At 42.1% G+C, this 20060-nt stretch overlaps 1 protein-coding gene across 1 annotated transcript in view; it reads left to right on the plus strand.

Annotated features, from left to right (window-relative positions):
* The window catches only part of SOX6 (SRY-box transcription factor 6), a 386921-nt gene that overhangs the window by 262889 nt on the left and 103972 nt on the right, over positions 1–20060 (plus strand). Inside the window, 1 exon segment of the mRNA XM_039911374.1 lies at positions 6602–6681. Within this exon segment, the coding sequence (XP_039767308.1) occupies positions 6602–6681 (80 nt within the window).

Here is a 20060-nt window from a genome sequence, read left to right on the forward strand (position 1 = left end):
TAGTAAGCATTTAACAAATGCCATTTAAAAACAAAACAAAACACTTGGTGCTAATCTGGTTTAATGCAGAGAGAGACTTGATCTTGTTCCTAAAATGCATATTTCTAGTCCAATAAAAGCTATCGTAAAATTGTCATCCCCTTGGGCAGTGTCAAAGAAGATGAATAGAACTACTTGATTATTGGTCCAGGGGATTGGATCAACACCAGACCCACCGACGTTATATGGTACTCTACCAGGGACTTAGTACGGTGCTCTGCACATGATAAGTGCACAGTAAATACGTCTGATTTACTGATTGATCAGAAGAGGTCAGGGACTGACTTGACCACTGGGATGCCAGGGAAAATCTTGGTGAGCCAGTGCTTGGATGGACAAGGATAAGGTCTACCAGGTCTACTATATTGTACTTTCCTAAGCGCCTTCAGTAGTGCTCCGCATAAAGTAAATGCTCAATAGTTTTGATCGATTGATTGTCAGCTACACCAGGCTCACAGTGAATCTTTACTTGCCCCAAGCTATGAGTAAGTCCATGGATGCTCAGAACCAATTAGACTAGTGAGATTGGTGGTGATTGACTTTGTCCCCTCTGCCCCTTTAAGTAACATTTGCCAGAAGGAAATTTGAAGCTAGTCCGGCCTTGGGAGAAAACTTTCCAGATTAGGATTAAACCATCTCCTCATCCTCATGTGATTAACACAATCCGAACAACTCTGGGGTTCACACGGGGCTTTCCGTTGCCAACAGGTCTGTGACTCTTTCCAAAGGAGTATGGTCTTTACGGGTCTCAATAGGAGCACTCCATTTGACTTACTAGAAAAAAAATCATCAACTGTCAAAAGCAGGAATAATTTTATTAATGTTAAGAAAACAGCAGCGCCAGGGGTAGCTATTTATAAGGGAAACTGTTTTGAGCCCCATATTTGAAAGAAAAAAGTGCAGTAATTTTTTTTCCCTCAAAAACCACCCAAAATAACAAAGTTGAAGCAACAAGATGTACTGAAGAAGGCAGATGAATCCCAGGAAGTGGTAGGTGCTGCCGAGAAGCAGCATAGCCTAATGGATAGAGCGCAGGCCTGGGAGTCAGAAGAACCTGAGTTCTAATCCTGGCTCTGCCACTTGTCTGCTGTGGCCTTGGACAAGTAACTTCTCTGGGCCTCAGTTACTTCATCTCTAAAATGGGGGTTAAGGATGAGAGCCCTTTGTGGAACAAAGCCCTGTATCCAACCTGATTACCTTGTATCTAACCCAGCACTTAGTACAGTACCTGGCACAAAATGAGCACTTAACAAATATAATGATAATAATGATGATGATAATGGGCACTGAATTCTAACCTTCATTCTGTGCTAGGCATCTACCTCCTCAGGGTCAAGGCACAAAGCCTTGTTATTATTATTATTATACTTGTAAGCTTTTACTATGTGCCCAGCATCATATACTGGGGTATTGGCAAGGTAATCAGGTTGGACACGGTCCCTGTCTCACATGGGGCTCACAGTCCAAATAGGGGGGACTAGGATTTGATTCCCATTTTACAGATAAGGAAATTGAGGCATAGAAACATGAAGTGATTTGCCCAAGGTCACACAGGAGAAATGTGGCAGAGCTGGGATTAGATCCCAGGTCATCTGTGTCCCAGACCCCTGCTCTTTCCACTAGGCCACGCTGCTTTTCTTCATATCATTTATGTTGTTCACTGTCTTACCTGTGCTCAAAGATTCCCCTTGAGCAAAGCATTATTGAAGATTCAGAGAACATTAGTCAATGATTTTTAGGTGAGGGATGTTTCTCCCCATCTCTTTTTTAGGACTGTACATCCTATTCCATCCCATTTTTCTATGGCATTTGTTAAGCACTTACTATATGCCAGGCACAGTACTAAGCGCTGGGGTAGATGCAAGCTAATCAGGTTGGGCACAGTCCATGTCCCACATGAGGCTCCCAGTGTTAATACTCATTTTACAGTTGAAGTAACTGAGACACAGATATTAAGTGATTTGCCCGAGGTTACACAGCAGACAAGTGACGGCACTGGGATAGAACCCAGGTCCTCTCACGCCCAGCCCCGTGGTCTATCCACTGGTCCACTCTGCCTCTCATGGCTCTTTTCCAGCATGTTCTATGGATGGATCAGGTCCTCATTTACTTGGTGGGAACTCTAGAAACACCCATCCTGTCTGCAGTGTAGTAGTAAAATCCAAGTTTTTCTTGCCCTCCAATTCAGGCTTCTGACCACATGAAATCCCTCAGTCTTCACTAAGGAGCAGTAGTTGGAGGAAGACTAACTAGATTGATCAAGGCATTCAAAATGACGAGGAAGATAGGTGCCCTTACCTCTACTCAAACTTTCCTTGAACCAACTCAGAAAATATAAGTATTAAGCCAGAGTAGGAATGAAGTATCATTGTTGGTGTCTTTTCAATGCCAGTTGGCCACTGGATATTGATCTCCAGCAAAGAGCAATGATACTGTCCCTGCCTTGGAGAGGTAAGACTGTGAGACCGTTTTCTAGACTGTGAGCCCACTGTGGGCAGGGATTGCCTTTATTTGTTGCTGAACTGTACTTCCCAAGCACTTAATACGGTGCCCCGCACACAGTAAGTGCTCAATAAGTACGATTGAATGAATAAGTTGAGATCTTCACCTCCTTCCCCTCCTCTTGGAGATTTCTGTAGTCATACTTTCATATCTGACCATAACATGGGCTAATTTTACATCATCAATCATTATCTAGACCGTAAGCTTAATGTGGGCAGAGAATGTGTCTGTTCTCTCCCAAGTGCTTAGTGTAGTGCTGTGCACATAGTAAGCTCTTAATAAGTATGATTGAATGAATGAATGAATGGCTATTGGTCTGAAATCAACCAGGACTCATTGATCCCACCTCCAAAGGTGGGTTTATTGATCCTAAATGATATAGAGTTGATTGACATCCTGGTATCCATCAAGCAAACCATCTGAAATGATGCCATCTTCTCCTCTACTACGATGGGGGAGAAGTGAGGAGAAACAACTGCTTTCTTGTGACCTTGGCCCTGACATTCTGTCCGAAGTATCTTTCTGTGAGGTCAGGTGACATGACATAGTGGAGATATTGTCCTGATATTATTCAGTGGAAGAGCCACTCTTTCGGAAGGGGGTGAAGGGAAGAAACTTCGTTTGACATACGGGTCCAACTCCACCCTTGTAATTTGTTCTCATTTCTTTCAAGGGTCGATAAATTGGAAGGGTTTTTCTGAACGATGTCTCCAAAGCTTCCAAACGAACTGGGGGGGGGGGGGGGAGACTCCAAAATCACCAACCTAGGGTATTACAGAGGCAATTCTGCCATGTGCGTTGGAGAGAAGAGAGGAAAATTCAGTTGAGAAAGATCTAAATGCTGCTGACTGGGGCTCCCAGCCCTCAAAGAGGAGGAGATTGTTTTCCCGAATTGATCAAAAATAGTTAAGAGCAGGATTTGACCCCACTGACTCTAATGGAGTCTCATCCGTCAGCCTGTGATCACCTCCTCCTGTGCATAGTCTACTGATCTTTACTGTTAACTTACAGTAAAAAGAAATAATTTACTTGGTCAGACCCAGGGAGGGTGTCCTGCTCCTGCACATTTACATGGTAGCTTCATCGGAAAAGTAAAACAATGTCTGGTAAACTCTTCAGGGCTTGTAAACACCAATTTCTCACTCAACAATAGAAGCTGGATTCAAGCAGACAATCAACAAAGCCAGAGAGACTAAAGAGATCAGCTTACAGAATGGGCATTATTGTTCAGGTTTGTTTTTTGAGGCTCTCATCTCACACCCCAGGTATCAAAGGCCAGAACACACCAGTACTTAAAAGCCAACCTGTTTCAACATGCTTCATTTTCCTTTGTACGCGTTTTTAAAAGAATGGGTCCTCACGCAAGCATTTTGAATCCAGAAACAAATTTGAAAAAAATTGCTACAACATGTTGACTGATTTCTTGCCAAGTCAGCTACTGAGAGCCTTCTTGATCCACTCCCGTACTAAGAAAATTAGAGGGAAAGCATGTACCTTCTGTAATTAAAAATTAAAATCACCAGCGACATCAGAGCGGCCTAATTCCTTTAAAACACACAGACGTGTGCGAGCACACTCCGACACAGACAGACAGACACACACACATACACAGCCACAGACTTTTCATCTTTTACTACTTGGTGTTTGCAGTTTGCTTTATTGCTCCAGTTTCTTCATTTCTGGATTGGATGGTAACACAATGTCCCACCATTCAGACCAGGCAGGCTCCAAATTATATTCAGGTGGTCAAATTCAAGTCAGAAGAAAGGAACAGCACTATAATTTGGCTCAAAAACGTTCGAAAAATTGTGCTTGTCAACAGTAGGGAGAAAGCTGTTTTTAGCCAGCAGGTGAGCTGGAGAGTACTACAGGGTGTGGTAGAGATACTAATAAATTAACTGCCATGCCAAAAACTATAAAAAAAACTCAGCTATTTCAAACCATAGAAGCATGACAGCTATGAAAAAGGAGTGCCGCGGGGAATTCTTTTAGAGTTTGATTTTTTTTAAAATATGTTTGACATGGAAAATGTTTTAGTACAAATAAAGCAACTGGTATTAAACTTACAAAGGGGGGAGGAATTGCGGTGCGGAACAGGGATGAATAATTCATGATATTTAAAGAAAGAACGGCTCCGAAATGTTCCGTGAGGCAGTCCATGCTGATAGCTTGAATGGTGATTTTTTTTTCTATTTAAAGCATCATTAATTCAGCATCTTTGTGATTTTTTTTAACCTGGGAAGATATTGACCAAAGAAACACTATTTAACTTAGATTAGGATATTCTTTATTCAGATAATTTAGTTTAAATATCAAGGAGATCAGTAGAATTATTTAACCATAAAGAGACAGTCATTTACTATAAAAAAATAATCTGGTCTAGTTATCTGTTAAAAAAAAACCCAACAACAACAAAAAGCCCAGAGAACTAAAATCAGCCTCATGGAAGGAGGAAAAATAAGATCAGATATTTTGAACATTACGCCATAGGACACCAGCACAATATAGTGTTAGTGAATGCATTGTAGCAGAGCTCCCTATGCAATCAGAAGCCAATTGTTACTGGACTGTGTACAAGCACATACTGTGCTCAATGGTCTGATGAGGTATTATGGATATGATGCAAAGAGACCATGTGGATTAGAAGGCTAACAATTTGTTAAAAAGTGAAAGCGCTTAACATTTACATTGGGCTGACTGAGTAACACTTTATGGGGCAAACATGGGGAGTTCCAAAGATCTGGTAACTCTTGAAGGCTTCAGATGTCTATGTCTCTGTGTGTGTTTGTGTCGGGGGGGGGGCGGTGGGAAGGAGAGGGGAGTTGCGGGGAGAAGGCAAAGTTACAGCTTTTAAAGCTCCAGGTTCAATTACTCTGGTTCCCTCCACGTTGTGTCTTCATTATTCCATTTTGCTTTCAACGTGAAAAAGTTCATGCAAAGCAGCTTGATGATTATAAATGTCAAAAATGTGCAGAGGAGCAGCCTATTAAAATATAGCCTGGAGATAGTACATAACACTGACTTTAAAATAAGTAGCTGGAGCCAAAGTGATACTCCATTAAATCACTGTTATTGTGTAATTTATCCATCACTGTATTAATTTTTGTTACAGGTCCCACTGTCAAACTGTGCTCTTTGGCAGCATTTCTGGATTCTTGCAACTACTGAATCGTGTGTGTGTATGTGTGTGTGTGTCTTTAGAGAGTCACAATCACAAGTCAAGGCACCAATAATGGGAGTGTCCACGTTCTTGGGGCATTATGATGTAGCATAAACTCTACCCAGTCATGCACGGTATCCACTGGGCTATTCATGTAGTCTCTCATTCACGGTGAATGACAATTTAATCAGATTATTAACAAGAAGAACGCACCAACTCCTTGATGCTGTGCTAAGTGGTGAGCAGTATTGATTTTTACAGACACAGTCTCTTCCCTCAAAGGGGCAATGTAGCTCCAGTTCCTCAAGGTAAAGCCCTTAAGAGAAGGTAGGTAGAAAAGACCCTTTTTCCCCTGCCAAAGAAATTCTCTGAAGTTTTCACCCTTTTAAATTCAGTTTTTGCTTTTCCCCATACCTTAGCTGCCCCCCAAAAAGTTGGGAGACCAGAACTTCGTAATCTTGCTTCAAAACTGAGCTAGCTTGTGACCTAGAGACACAGTGTTCTCATAAATTAATCGTTGCTCAAGAAAAAAAACAACAAAACAAACCCCAAAGCTTTCTTGGTTTGGTGGGTGTCAAGTTGGCTTTAGGAATGTTTTTTAACTCCCATAAATGATGTATTACATGATTTGTAATGGAGTGAACATGCTTGAATTGCACATTTAATTTTTTTTTAAACATCACATTTATGTTTTGCCAGTTTGCCTACCAGCTATATCTGCTAACAGAAAGTTCCAAGGTAGTCCTGCAAGCCCGTGCCCAACTCCGCCTTTTGTTTCTGCAGATGTTTGGGCTTAGAGCAGCGTGGTAGCAAACAGGCAATGCGGAAACCGTGTTTGTACTTGTCTGCCGCTCTTCTCAGCTCATTGTCTAAACCTGTATGCATTGTTCTCTCCGACAGGTGATAACTATCCTGTACAGTTCATTCCATCAACAATGGCAGCTGCTGCTGCTTCTGGACTCAGCCCTTTACAACTCCAGGTATGTGCCAGAACAAAAAAAAAAAAATGTGGGACACAAGCCAACCCTTTAGTGGAAAACTGCTAACCAGCTGTATGCTAAATAATGGCCTGAATGTTAAATAATTTTTTAAGCATAGCCCAGAAGGATTAACACCTTATGTGCTTACCACACGGCAAATACGAGAGCCTGCTGCCAACTTCAATATTTTAACAGGGGAAATGGCATTATGACTTAGCACTGGGTATTCTGTATCAAGTGAGTTAATAATGTTAAAGTTTATATGCCCGGTTGTCAGATGACACATTAAAAAAATACTTTTTTTTTCCACTTCACTTTTCATCCAGATTTCCTTCAGTGGCCCGGATTATCTGTTGTGTAGGCATTTTACTGTCAGTTTAGTGAGCTGTCTTTGTTGCTGTTTTTGGGGGGGTTTGTAGTGTAGGGGGGAAGAGGGAGAAATCTTAGAATATTAGATCTACCCCCCTACCTGGGTTCAGCTGTGTCTGTTCCTTCTGTGGTAAACCGTTGCTTGTGCATTTATGCAATCTCAACCTTTCCATTCATTTGGCTGGTGGAATGCCAGTCAGAAGTCTGAGCTGTGTCCCTGCTTGGGTCATGGAGTCCCTTCCCCGTTAAATGCAATTCAGTGTTAAATGAAAAGGAATCACACTCCAAACTTCTGATCACCCTCACGAAGAACTGTTTTTATTTTATTTTATATAAATGTGTCAGTGCAATGATAGGCACCTTAAAAATAGCCGGCAGTAAAAAATGGTTTGGAGTATGTGATAGCAGCCACTTTAAGGAGCAACAAGGGAAATTCCAGGAAACCCACACTCAATTTCTTTGCCTGTTTTACTTATCCACTTCAGTAAACTCGGGTAGATCTATCTATCTGAGTAGGGATGATTATTGGAGCCTTGACATTCCACTGCCCTCTTCTTTCCTTAAACATTTTTAAGCACAAATAATTCTCAGTTTTTATTTGTCACTTCAAATTACATTCATTTTTCACATCAAAATATGGGGAAGTATTTTGCAAAATACCCACCCAGGTTAGACACTAGTGTTGGGGCGGGGGCTCTTCAACAGTGCATAGCAGTTCCAATTTACAGCACCCCCCCCCTTAAAAAAAACACAACAAAACCCAAACCAAAAAACTCCCAAAGAATGTACTGCGGCCCATGAAAACTTAGGGGAAAGCTTGGATAATTAAAAATGGTGAGCCCATCTGCCTCCTCCTCCCACATCTGTGCTTTAAAGAGAAATCATGATTTAGTATTTTTTTTTTTGGCTAGAAGGAAAACAAAAAGCAAAAAAACAAAACAGAAAACAACAAAAACAGTAGGTCATGTTGGTTTAGGGGAAAACAGACAACTGGGTTTCTGTAAAAAGAAGAGGCGGAATCCCCAAGCTCCTCAATTCCACATTACTTTGGGGTGGTCCGTGACCCCGAGTTTAGAAATGCTTGGTTCCGTTTCTCAGGTTTCTGACAGTATGTTTTTTGTTTTTTTTTTGCTTTTTTGCTGACTATGCTACTAAACAGAAAGGTCATGCCTCCCACCCACAAATTAGTCCAAGACTAAAGGGCCTAAGTGAACGTTATGGCAGGAATTTGGACACCTTTGAACATGGTGGTGGCCACTCTTACAACCACAAAAAGATTGAGGTATGAATGCTTCCATTGCTGCTTCTGTGGGTGGGGATTTGGTTGGACAGTTGTGCGCCTAACTTCCTTTTAAAGCAGGCACCTTAGGCTAGAGCAATAGTTTATTCCTCACTCCTGGCAAATTTTGCCTATCGAAAGGCAAGGACTTGACTTTATAAACAGAAAAAAATCCAAATCAAATGCCTTCCAACTTTTAGAAATTTCAGAGGTGGGTGCAAAGGGAAGTTTTTCAAGTTGAATGGATCACCATCCTCTCTGGTGATCCTCGGTTGGGCCCAAGGCTGGTTCTTTTATGCTTGTCAGATGCTGCTTTCTTCACTAGTGCCCACGATCCTCTGTGTTTGTGGTAGGTCTCTGAAATGTGAAAAAATGTGACATAGTGGGACAGAGAAAATAAAGTTACGATATGCCAAGGTGGTCCAATCATCTTTTTTCCCAGTCTTATAGTCTCCTTACCCAATTATCCTCACATTAATGACTAGCAGGAGCAAAACAGCGAGAAAGAAAATGGTTGGGCTCAGAAGTTAACTCCTATGTTTCCATTGGAGGCAGCCTGGTCGAAGAGGAAAGAAAATGGAGGTGGGAGTCACGAACCCCAGGTGTTAGTTCCAGTTCCAGAACTGTCCTGCACCCTCTCCTTCTCCCTTCTTTATCATCCTGACCCTTGAATTTGTCCCCTTTAAGCATTTGGTATTCACCCCACCCTCAGCTCCACAGCACTTATGTACATATCTATAATTTATTTTATTGTCTGTCTCCCTCTGTAGACTGTAAGGTCATGTCACTGTGGGCAGGAAAGAAATCTACCACCTCTGTTGTTTTGTCCTCTCCCAAGTGCTTAGTACAGTGCTCTGCAGACAGTAAGCTCTCAATAGATACTGTTGATGGATTAGCCACGTTGGGTGACTTGAGGCCAAATAATAATACTAATACCTGTCTCTCCCTACCTCGAAGGGAAGCTGTGAGGATAAAATGAGATCATTGATGTGAAAGTGCTAAGAAATATTAAATCACTCTAGAAACCAAAGTATTCTTCAAAACAACAGAGATAGGGTTAACTCATTTTCATTTTAAGTCTTTTCTTCTTGAAAGTCTCTTATTCCCAAGTAGCCAGGGATCAAACCATTGAGGGAGAGAATTAGCCTCAGTCTGTTTCTCTAAGCCGAGTCTAGAATATTTAACATCGTGCAGTTAGAAAGGTGATTTTTGACGACATGAAATTCAGGAGCAGAAGCATATTTGGAGAACTGGAAGAGGAATTATGATCAAGGATATGGAGAGCACAGGACTGAATGTCAGTCCATAGGGTAAGACAAGAACCTTTGCAACTCCATTTTACTCTTACTAGCATGGCCAACTGTAAAAAAAACACAGGTCTGGGAATCAGTGGACATGGGTTCTAATCCAGATTCTTCCACTTACCTGCTGTGTGACCTTGGGTAAGTCACTTAACTTCACTCTGCCTCAGTTCCCTTATCTGCAAAAGGGGACTCAACACCTGCTCTTCCTCCTTCTTAGACTATGAGCCATATGTGCGACCTGATTATCTTGTATAAACCCCAGTTCTTGGAACAGCGCTTGGCATATAGTAAGTGTTTAGCAGACATCACTATAATAATAATAATTATTATTATTATTACTTTAAGGTATTTGCTAAGCACTTACTATGTGCCAGGCATCTTACTAAGCATTGGGATAGCTACAAGCTAATCAGGTTGGAAACAGTCCATGTCACCCATGGGGCTCCCAGTCTTAATCCCCATTTTACAGCTGAAGTAACTGAGTTACAGAGAAGTAAAGCTACTTTCCCCAAGGTCACATAGCAGACAAGTGGCAGAGCCGGGATTAGAATCAGGGTCCTTCTGACTTCCAGGCCCATGCTTTATCCACTGGGCGACACTGCTTCTTTAAGGTCAAGGGTGGGTTGGAAGATAGGGAAAAGTTTCTCTATTTCCGCTCCTGCTTCTGTCTCTCTATGTCTGACTCTCTTCTTCTCCTTTACCCTTCCTGCCCATGTATCTGTCTATCTGTCTTTCTCTCTCTCGCACTCACTCCAGAGTTTGAAATCTGGCTTCTGTCAGGGAGCTGGCAAGTACAAACCTAAATGCGCATATGCCAAATATGCCCAGTCGTTTGCGTACCACTGCGGATCCATCTGCAGGTCACGTGTCCTATGCCAGCTGCTTGCATTGAAATGGAATCCATCGTGGCTCGAGCTCATGGCTCGGGATTATTGGTGCTCATCTCCGAGGCTTTCTTGCACTCTACCCTTTCTCGTTGCCCCATTTCTCCTCCATCCCATTACTCATGTTTTCCACGGTTCTCAGGAAAACCTTTCCCAGGCCCGCTGCCTGGCCGTCCGGCTCAGAAAGGCCAAGCTTGCCCGCCCGGCAGATTTCCCAAGCTTTCAGCACAGGCATCCAACCCTGTCACTGGGAAATCCCATCCCAGCTCGGTTGACACACAGCTCAGCAGGTCCCCACAGACCTCCCTGCATTCAATCTTGGGCAAGACCAGGAAAAAAACACACACAAAAAAGAAGTGTGTGTGTGTGGGGGAAGTTACAACATGATTTTTTATTGTTTAAAAAAACTGCTTTCATTTTCTTTTAGCTACCCCCACCCATTACAAAGCCTCTTTAGGCTAAACAAGGAAATGCCCCAGCTCTGTCAACAACTACCATCAACTGTTGATTCTAATGAAGCATTACAATTATATTAGGCAGGGTCATTCCTAAACAGAAGGGTCATAGAAAGAAACACACCCAATCTGGATTGTCTCTCTCTCTCTTCTCCCCCCAACCCAACCCAACCCCCCCCCCCCCCCCCCCCCCCCCCCGCCCAAATCTCCCCGGGGCAGCAGTTCACTTGTCATTCAGTCCTTTTAGTTAGGCAGTCAATTCGTATTAATTGAGCACTGTACTAATGAAGAGTATGGAATAACAATAAACAGACACATTCCCTGCACACACGGAGCTTACAGTCTAGAAGGGGAGACAGACATTAATATAAATGAATAAATTACAAGATATGGACATAAGGGCTGTGGGACTGGAAGAGAGTGATGAATAAAGGGAGCAAATTAAGGTGATGCAGAAGGTAATGGGAGAAGGGGAAAGGAGAACTTAGTCGGGGAAGGCCTCTTGGAGGAGACATGCCTCCAATAAGGCTTTGAACCCGGGAAGAGGCATCGTCAGATGACGACAGGGAGTCTTGGGCATTTCCTAATAGTGTCCTGGTTCATCTTAGAAACCTAAAGTGCACGTTCAAAGGAGGAAAAGGTGTTTAAAAAGAAAAGACCCTCACGTTAGCCTATTCTGATTTTTTAAAAAAATTACAGACACAGTAATGACCTTTTGCTGTACTACTGGGTGCAGATCCAAAACACTGTTCACTCTGCCTCAGGGGCACGACGTTAGGAGAGCGAAGGCCAAAGAATGCTATTTTTAGTTGAACAGTTCAGCAGATGGAGGCATGAATACTCATGTATCTGAGGGTTGAGGGCTTTAAACCATTAATTTTGATAATGTATTTAACCCTGGGAACAATCAGAAACTGTAACGCTAAGGTTGCAATGCTTTTGACCTTTAGAGAACAGAGGGCACTTGATACAGTAAACAATATATTACATTTCTACTTATTCCAATTCTCTCACACATATAAATTTCAGGACACAGTTGACATTTGCTTTCCTCAGCTATTTTAGTGTTGGTCCTTAAAGTATGTCAAGAAGAATGGGCAGAAAAAGGGGGCCAATGTAATGTGACAGTCATGTAAATATGGCCTTTAAATAGCTAAGATGTTAAATGTGGCCTTTTATGAAGAAATATGATGCTCAGGGACTAAGCTCTTGGTGACTTATTTCAATGAAAAAGCGGTTTGAGTGGATTGACTCTCTTGATGTAGTTTCTTCCAATATGATATAACCTTAAAGTCATTTTTTATGAGAACTTACGTTGCCTGATAGTTGTAGTTTAAACTCAAGGTGATTTGGTGCTATTCTGGTTCCACATCGTGCAAGGCGATACACCTGCCTTATGTCTTATTAAATGATGCATGCGTCTCTTCGGCAAATACAGCAGTTAAATATCACACAGCTTAAGTATTTCTAATTAAAATATCTCTATGTGTCAGCATATTGGTAATGTATTATTTTAATCCATTTATTTTGTTTATGAAACAGTGACATATGTTTAGATTGTGAAATATATGAGCCTTAAAAATCACTTTATTGGAGAAAATTAATTCCTACAATACCGTCTCGGTAATGTGTTCAGTCACCCAGTCAGTCACTGGCGGTGCTGCCAGTCTTAATGTTGGTTAGACACACTTAACAGCTTTATCTGACATAACGGTCTAGGGCAGAGGCAATATCCGTTTTCTTTTCCCAGTGCAGTCTGGGTGGGGGCTGGTTCCTTTTTTTTCTGTAACACAATGAAGAATGGTGCTGGCTAAATGGGCAAGGGATTCAGAAAGACCAATCAAAATTAAAAAAGCAGCTAGTTACCTTTTCAAAGTTGGACACGGTAATTTGTTTGTCAGTGGGTAGATGTTTGGGTCAACACTGAGATTGAGTGACTGTCAGCAGGAATTCCTACAAGACAAGTAATTTCACTCAATGTATTACTGACAGATTGCTCACTTCTTTGAATCACTAGAGAAAACAAACTTAATATTGTTACAGGCAGAGTTTCTGTCTTCATTAGCCTCAGAGAATGATTTTTATTTCACATTCAAAGACTACCAAGCTCAAGTCGGCCATATTTTAACAACATTCGAACTACTTCTGTGACTGATGGTGTGAGGATTGGTCTTTGTGAGAGGAACAGAACAGTATTGGAAAATTTGAAAGGTGTAAATAATTTTAAATAATCTCTCATTTCAATTGATGGGAATTATGTTTGAATTTGTGAAAGAAGTTTCAGGGAAAAGACTTAATTAGAACCTTGAGAGATGGGGAAAGCCATAAAAATCTGGACAAGTTTACCAAGATAAAGGGGGAACAATTGAAGCTTTGGTAAAAAGCGAGCACAGACACAGATCTTATTTAATTGGCCATATCAGTTTCTGTGCTGCAAGCGGAAGTTGAAAGAGTGGTCTTTGCCATTCCTCTGTAAATATTTTAGCTCCTGTTTAAGTCTTTCAGGTTTTCCTAAGTTATTAGGTGCCACCTCTGCTTTTCTTGGTTCTTCTCTGGCCATCTGAAATGAAATCTTGCTTGCCACACTTATTCCATAAAATTGTTTTATTGATTTGTGGGGATGGGGTCGGGAGCAAAATTAGAATGGCTTGAAAATTTTGATTTTCTTTTCAGTTATAAAAGGTAAATGGCAAATTGATTTATTAGATCTAATGGGGTGGGGGAGAAACAGTGGATTAGCGTATGAAAGAGAGTGAACACCTTGCATTTAATGTCTGTCCAGCCCCACAAGACTGAAAGTTCCTTGAGGACAAGATTCGTATTTACCAAATCTATTAGATTATTCTCTCCCAGGCGCTTAGTGTAGCCCTCTGCAGTCAGCTTGTTACAGTTCTGGTTTTAATTACTCTGGCTGTGTTGACAGTGTCAGTGAAAATTCAAACCCACATAAACATCGTGACTTAGTGGATAGATCCAGGGCCTGGAAGTCAGAAGGAGATGAGTTCAAATTCTGGCCACACCACTCATTTTATCTTGGGCAAGTCACTTAAATTCTCTGTGCCTCAGTTACCTCATGTATAAAATGGGGATTAAGACTGTGAGCCCCATGTAGGACCTGAACCGTGTCCAACACGATTGTCTTCTATCTACCTCAGCGCTTAGTACAGTACTGGGCTCATAGAAAACGCTTAACAAATATAAAAACAAAAACAAACATAACACAGTCTATTGAGGGTCCTTTTCTGAATGGGTTTAAACTGGTGTTGGTTCTTATTCACCTCAGCTAGTAAAAATTGCTTATTCCGAAGTTCCATTAGACTAGATTAAGACTTCAGAAGGAGCCTTCAACATTCTGTGGTTGCCTGCTTTTCTGACACAATCACCAGAGATATATTTTTACTTGTAATCTTTGTCCTCAGGATGCCACCTAGCTAGTGAACTTAAATCTTGCTAAGGCAGATCCTGCCAACATTTTCTTTATTTACTTCAATGTGCATGCAGTTCTCCATAAACATGGGTGTTGAGGCGTGGCAAGGCCCCGCATTAAGGAAAACTCACACTGCAGTATTCAGACTGACTGACACCACCTCCATGCACGAAAGCCATTTCTTCTGAAACCATGACATCCTGTCTTCAAGCAGGCTCACATCACCAGATGACCATCCTCATGTTCCATCGACGTTCCGTCCAAAACACGTAGTGAAACACACTGTAGATGGAGTTGGCGGGAGGTGGCTCTATCAAAGAGGCATCAGTTGGTTCGAAATTAAAATCGTGCACAATTGCTGAAATGCTGCCGAAAGCCCATTCTCTGAAACACAATTGCAATGCATTACAATGTTTGCTGCATTTAGAAATATAGATCATAAATGGAGGGACTTAAATATTTTGACATTAGGTAACATAACAGGCTGAGCAAGGACAAAAACATTTTAATGATATGTTAATTGAATGAGATTCTGAAGATGCAGCTGAATGGGTTTTCCCCCTCAGTTGTGCCCCAATTGAGTGATTAAAACTTCTGACCAGTAGAGCTGGTGTATATTTATTACGTCTCTGCCCGTCTCCTGCACCACTTCCTAAGGAGAATAAGACATTGGCTGCAGGCCATGATTCTTTTCTCTCAGTCATCTCCGTGTGTGTGTGTGTGCGCGTGCGTGTGTGTATATCAGCCCAGCCCTTTAGTAAGTTAATAGAAAGGATCTCGGAGTTGAAAATCTGCAGTGATTTGGAAATTTCTCATCCCCGGGGCTCCCCTTTTCCTTAGACAGTAAAAATTATTCAGAAATGTGAAGGTGTTGGAGTTCTCTCTAGACTGTAAGCTCATTGAGGACAGGGAATGTGTCCGTTATATTGTGGTCTCCCAAGCGCTTAGTATAGTGCTCTGCAAACAGTAAGCACTCAATAAATACGATCGACCGAGTTCTTCGGAAGCAAATGATATAACTCCAAACTATAGTATTATCAGTGTCTGTATTTTTGAGCACACTTCCAGTGTGTCTGCTGCTTAGCAGTCGCTATCAAGTAACCGCTTTCTAAAAACCCCTAATCTAATCGATGCATAGGGAGGTTCCTTTCATAAAATGCCCCTCTTTCTAACTTGGATGAGTTCTGCTCTCGGCTTCTTCTGTGATTTAGAGAGACCCCGCTTACGGTGACTTGGTAAATCAGTTTTCAGGACTAACCTCAAATATCCAGAAGTATATGCTTATGAATGCCAGGTGTGATTGAGAGATTCTGAAAGTGATTGGAAACCGACTAATGAACAGGCATCACGGAGAAGCTACTTTATTATAGCTTTGTGCTTGATTTGTACCTGTGATTAGACTTCCTTTTATTCTCATCAGCAGCAGCATTTATTGAGTGCCTACTTGTGCCAAGCACCCTATTTGGGAACTTACGATAACAATAGATGATAAAGACTCTGTCTTCTGGGAGTTTACACTCATAGGGGGAGAAAGGCAGAAACAATTTCAATACATATATTAAGAAGAAGAGCACTAACAGACATATGACTTAACAAAAAATGAATAAACAAAGTAGAATAAATAAATGCATATGCCCATGAATTCTAAGGGTGGATGATTAAATGTCATGACCAGGGATGTGGGGATTTATCAGAGATTTGATCCAGAAGAAAATGGCTTTTAAAGAGGGCTTTGAAGGTAGGGAGGTATGTGGTTTGGCAGATTTGAAGGAGGAGCAAGTTCTATGCAGGGGGAAGGGTGTGTGCCAAACAACCAGTCAGTCATATTTATTGAGCACTTACTGTGTGCAAAGCACTGCATTAAGCACTTGGGAGAGAACAGTATAACAGAGTTGGTGGACACGGTCCCTACTATAATAATAATAATGTTGATATTTGTTAAGCGCTTACTATGTGCAGAGCACTGTTCTAAGCGCTGGGGTAGATACGGGGTAATCAGGTTGTCCCACGTGAGGCTCACAATCTTAATCCCCATTTTACAGAGGAGGTCACTGAGGCACAGAGAAGTAAAGTGACTTGCCCACAGTCACACAGCTGACAAGTGGCAAAGCCGGGATTCGAACCCAGGATCTCTGACTCCCAAGCCCAGGCTCTTTCCACTGAGCCACGCTGCTTCTCTTGCTGGGATGATGACAGAGAGCAAGGAGCAGGTTGGAGATTAGATTGGGAGGAATGACGTTTGAGCTTTGTTGTAGCTTGTTCTCCATCTAGCCCCCCATCTGCATCTAAGTATTAATAGTAAATATTTGAATTAATTAAATGCAGAAACTTCAACACTCTTTGAGACCCTAAAAGAGCTTGCCTTGTTTTTTAGGCCTTTGTCTACTTGTTACAATAAAAATTGAAAAATGATAAAATGGGTTTTTCGAGCCCCTAAATCCTTTCTCACATGACACATAATAATAATACTTATGTTATTTGTTAAGGACTTACTATGTGCCGAGCACTATTCTAAGCACTGGGATAGATACAAGGTAATCAGGTTGTCCCACGTGGGGCGCACAGTCTTAATCCCCATTTTACAGATGAGGTAACTGAGGCCCAGAGAAATGAAGTGGCTTGCCCAAGTGGTGACAAGTGGTGGAGGCGGGATTAGAAACCATGTCCTCTGATTCCCAAGCCTGTGCTCTTTCCTCTAAGCCGCACTGCTTCTCATACACATTTGAGATTAGGGTGCAACTTGGTCTCGTGGAAAGAGCACGGGCCTGGGGATACGAGGACCTGTGTTCTAATCCGGATATGCCACTTTTCTGCTTTGTGATCTTGGGCAAGTCACTTCACTTCTTTGGGTCTCAGTTACCTCATCTGTAAAATGGGGATAGGACTTGTGACCCCACATGGGACGTGGAATGGGTCCACCCTGAGTAGCTTGTATCTACCCCAGCGCTTAGGACAGTGCCTTGCACATAGTAAACTCTTAACAGTTACCTTCAAAAAAAATCCAAAGGCTATCAGGTAAAAGTAGGATTATCATTTGGGAATCACCCAACAATAAGGAAGGGTAAGGTGAACTAGTGACAGATATTAAAGACTTAAATTTGGACATTGACTTTAATAATCATAATTATTAGGGTATTTGTTAAGTGCTTACTCTGTGCCAAGCACTGTTCTAAGCGCTGTGGTAGATACAAGGTAGGTTGGAAACAGATGAGAGCGTGGCTCAGTGGAAAGAGTATGGGCTTGGGAGTCAATGGTCATGAGTTCGAATTCCCCATCTGCCACTTGTCAGCTGTGTGACTGTGGGCAAGTCACTTCACTTCTCTGTGCCTCAGTTCCCTCATCTGTAAAATGGGGATTAACTGTGAGCCTCACCTGATTACCCTGTATCTTAGAACAGTGCTCGGCACATAGTAAGCGCTTAACAAATACCAACATCATCATTATCGTTATTATTATGAGAGAACCGAAGCTGACAGATGTTAAGTGACTTGCCCAAGGTCACACAGCAGAAAAGTGCTGGAGCCTACCTGGAAGTGTTTCACCATGTCATTTCAATTAGCCATGCCAGGACGCGTTTACCCACCCAATTGAAAGAGCTAATGCACTTCTCAGCTCCGGACTGACTCTACACACAATGAGCACTCAATAAGTACCGCCGATTGATTAATTGATTCAGGACTAACACGCATACCGGGAGAATGTGGCACACCTGAATCTATATCAGCTCTTGGAAAAATCATTTTCTCTTCTTCTGATTCCCTCATGAGAGGAGCTTTCATTCGGATGAAATCAGCGTACAAAACGGTGCCATCGTCCTCACTGGGGGGAGACGTGAGAGGATCTCCAGATAGTAGGGGGCCTCGTGCATGCCAAGGGGCGGTTGGGTAGTTTCAGCCTCCCTCATTCCCAGGCTTTGCCCTCGCCTGAGTGTGTTCAGCAGGTTGCATGGCAGCAGAGTTAGCAGATGTTAGACCATACTGGAACGGAGCGCCTGCTGCATAAGGACCTGGATATTCCTCTTGACATCTGCATGCTGCCGGGGCGGGAAGCCTGCCTCAGGCCAGGAGCCTCGTGGCAGTGGAGCACAGGGTCTCCGCTGCTCTTTAAGCGATTAGTGCAACGAAGCAGCGATAATGCTGAATTATCGCTCGGCTGCTTTCTTCCAAGGGATCCTGGGACAAAAGGAGAGTCAGGAAGGAGCGTTCGCAATAAAGTAATGTTCGTGGAGACTAAACTAATTACAGAGTATTGAAAAACCTTGCTTTCCGATGATTTCATTTACAAATGGCGCTGGTCGCTTCAATCCAACTTGGTCGAGCGGTGGGGAAAGAGAAGGATGCTTTTCTTGTTTTGAATCATCAGAGCCCACCAAGGTCATTTCAGCTCCTTTTCAGAATCTAGTCGGGTTACCTGCCTCGTGAGAAATGCAGGTTGGGCACATAGTGAAAACTTGAAAATCAAGGAGTGCTTCTGACTTCTGAGATGTAAAACAAAAGCAAAAAAACCTCGAAAACATAAATTTGTTACAGAAGGGAGTTTTCAGGAAGGAAGCTGTCTAACTTTGGTACTTTGTTTTTCCTTATGTCACTGAAAATTGGTATATAAACCAGAAAAGAGCCCACCGTGGCATTTTTTTTGTAGGTAATTTACACAAAATCAGAGTTTGTTACAGAGAACTTAATGATTAATAGTTGTTACCTCAACCAGCTCAATTATGGTTTTCTCCCCTTGTAACTTTTCGGTGACAACCTTGCTCTAAGAAGACCTTTTATGAAAGGGTTATGGCTATTTGTGTTATCAGGTAATATAGTGAAGAAGAAATATTTGTTGCTCTCACTTAACCTCCAGTATTCTAAGGGGGTTATATTTAATTAACACTGGCTAAAGGCCTGACCTGGGAGGCTCCAGAAAATGATTGAGCTGCATTTTCGGAGCCAGACGAAGGTCTGCTGGGAGGAAAATAAAAAAAAAAAATTAGAAAGCACCATTTACTGAAATTCCTTCTAACTAAGCTGTATTTCAATGGGCCATTTAATGCTCAAATGGACAAAGGTATTACTTCAGTCATTGAATTGTATCAAACCCTTTCTCAGAGGCCCAGTTTAAAAACTCTACAGGAAAAGTGGCTTAGCTTCGTATTCTCAGTAGAGCAACGCTCAGCCTGCTTCAAAAAAAAAAAAGTGAAATGAGGTGAGGCACAGTCACCAAATCACTCAGAGTTTTTGCCTCGCCTTTTAGTAGATGGTTTCCCCAGGGGAATTGCTCTCTGGCGGGTGGTGGATTGGGAGGGGCAGGAATTGGATATTCCATGAAGAAAGGTTTTTTTTTTCCTTTGCAGTGCAGAGAAACAGCATGGCCTAATGGAAAGAACACAGGGCCCAGGAGTCAGAGGACCTAGGTTCTAATCCTGGTTCTGCTACTTGCCTCTTGTAAGACCTTGAGCAAATCACTCCGTTCCTCAGTTTTCACATCTGTAAAATGGGGATTCAATCCTTGTTTTCCTTCCCCCTTAAACTATGAGCCTCTTGTGGGACAGGGAAACACTCTGACTTGATTGTCTCAAATCTTCCTCAGCGCCTAGCACATTGCCTGACACATAATGAGTGCTTAACAAATACCACAGTAATTATAATCAATTATAATCATTATTCTAATAATAAT

Source organism: Ornithorhynchus anatinus, chromosome 3, assembly GCF_004115215.2.
Source record: "Ornithorhynchus anatinus isolate Pmale09 chromosome 3, mOrnAna1.pri.v4, whole genome shotgun sequence".
Lineage (NCBI taxonomy): Eukaryota > Metazoa > Chordata > Mammalia > Monotremata > Ornithorhynchidae > Ornithorhynchus > Ornithorhynchus anatinus.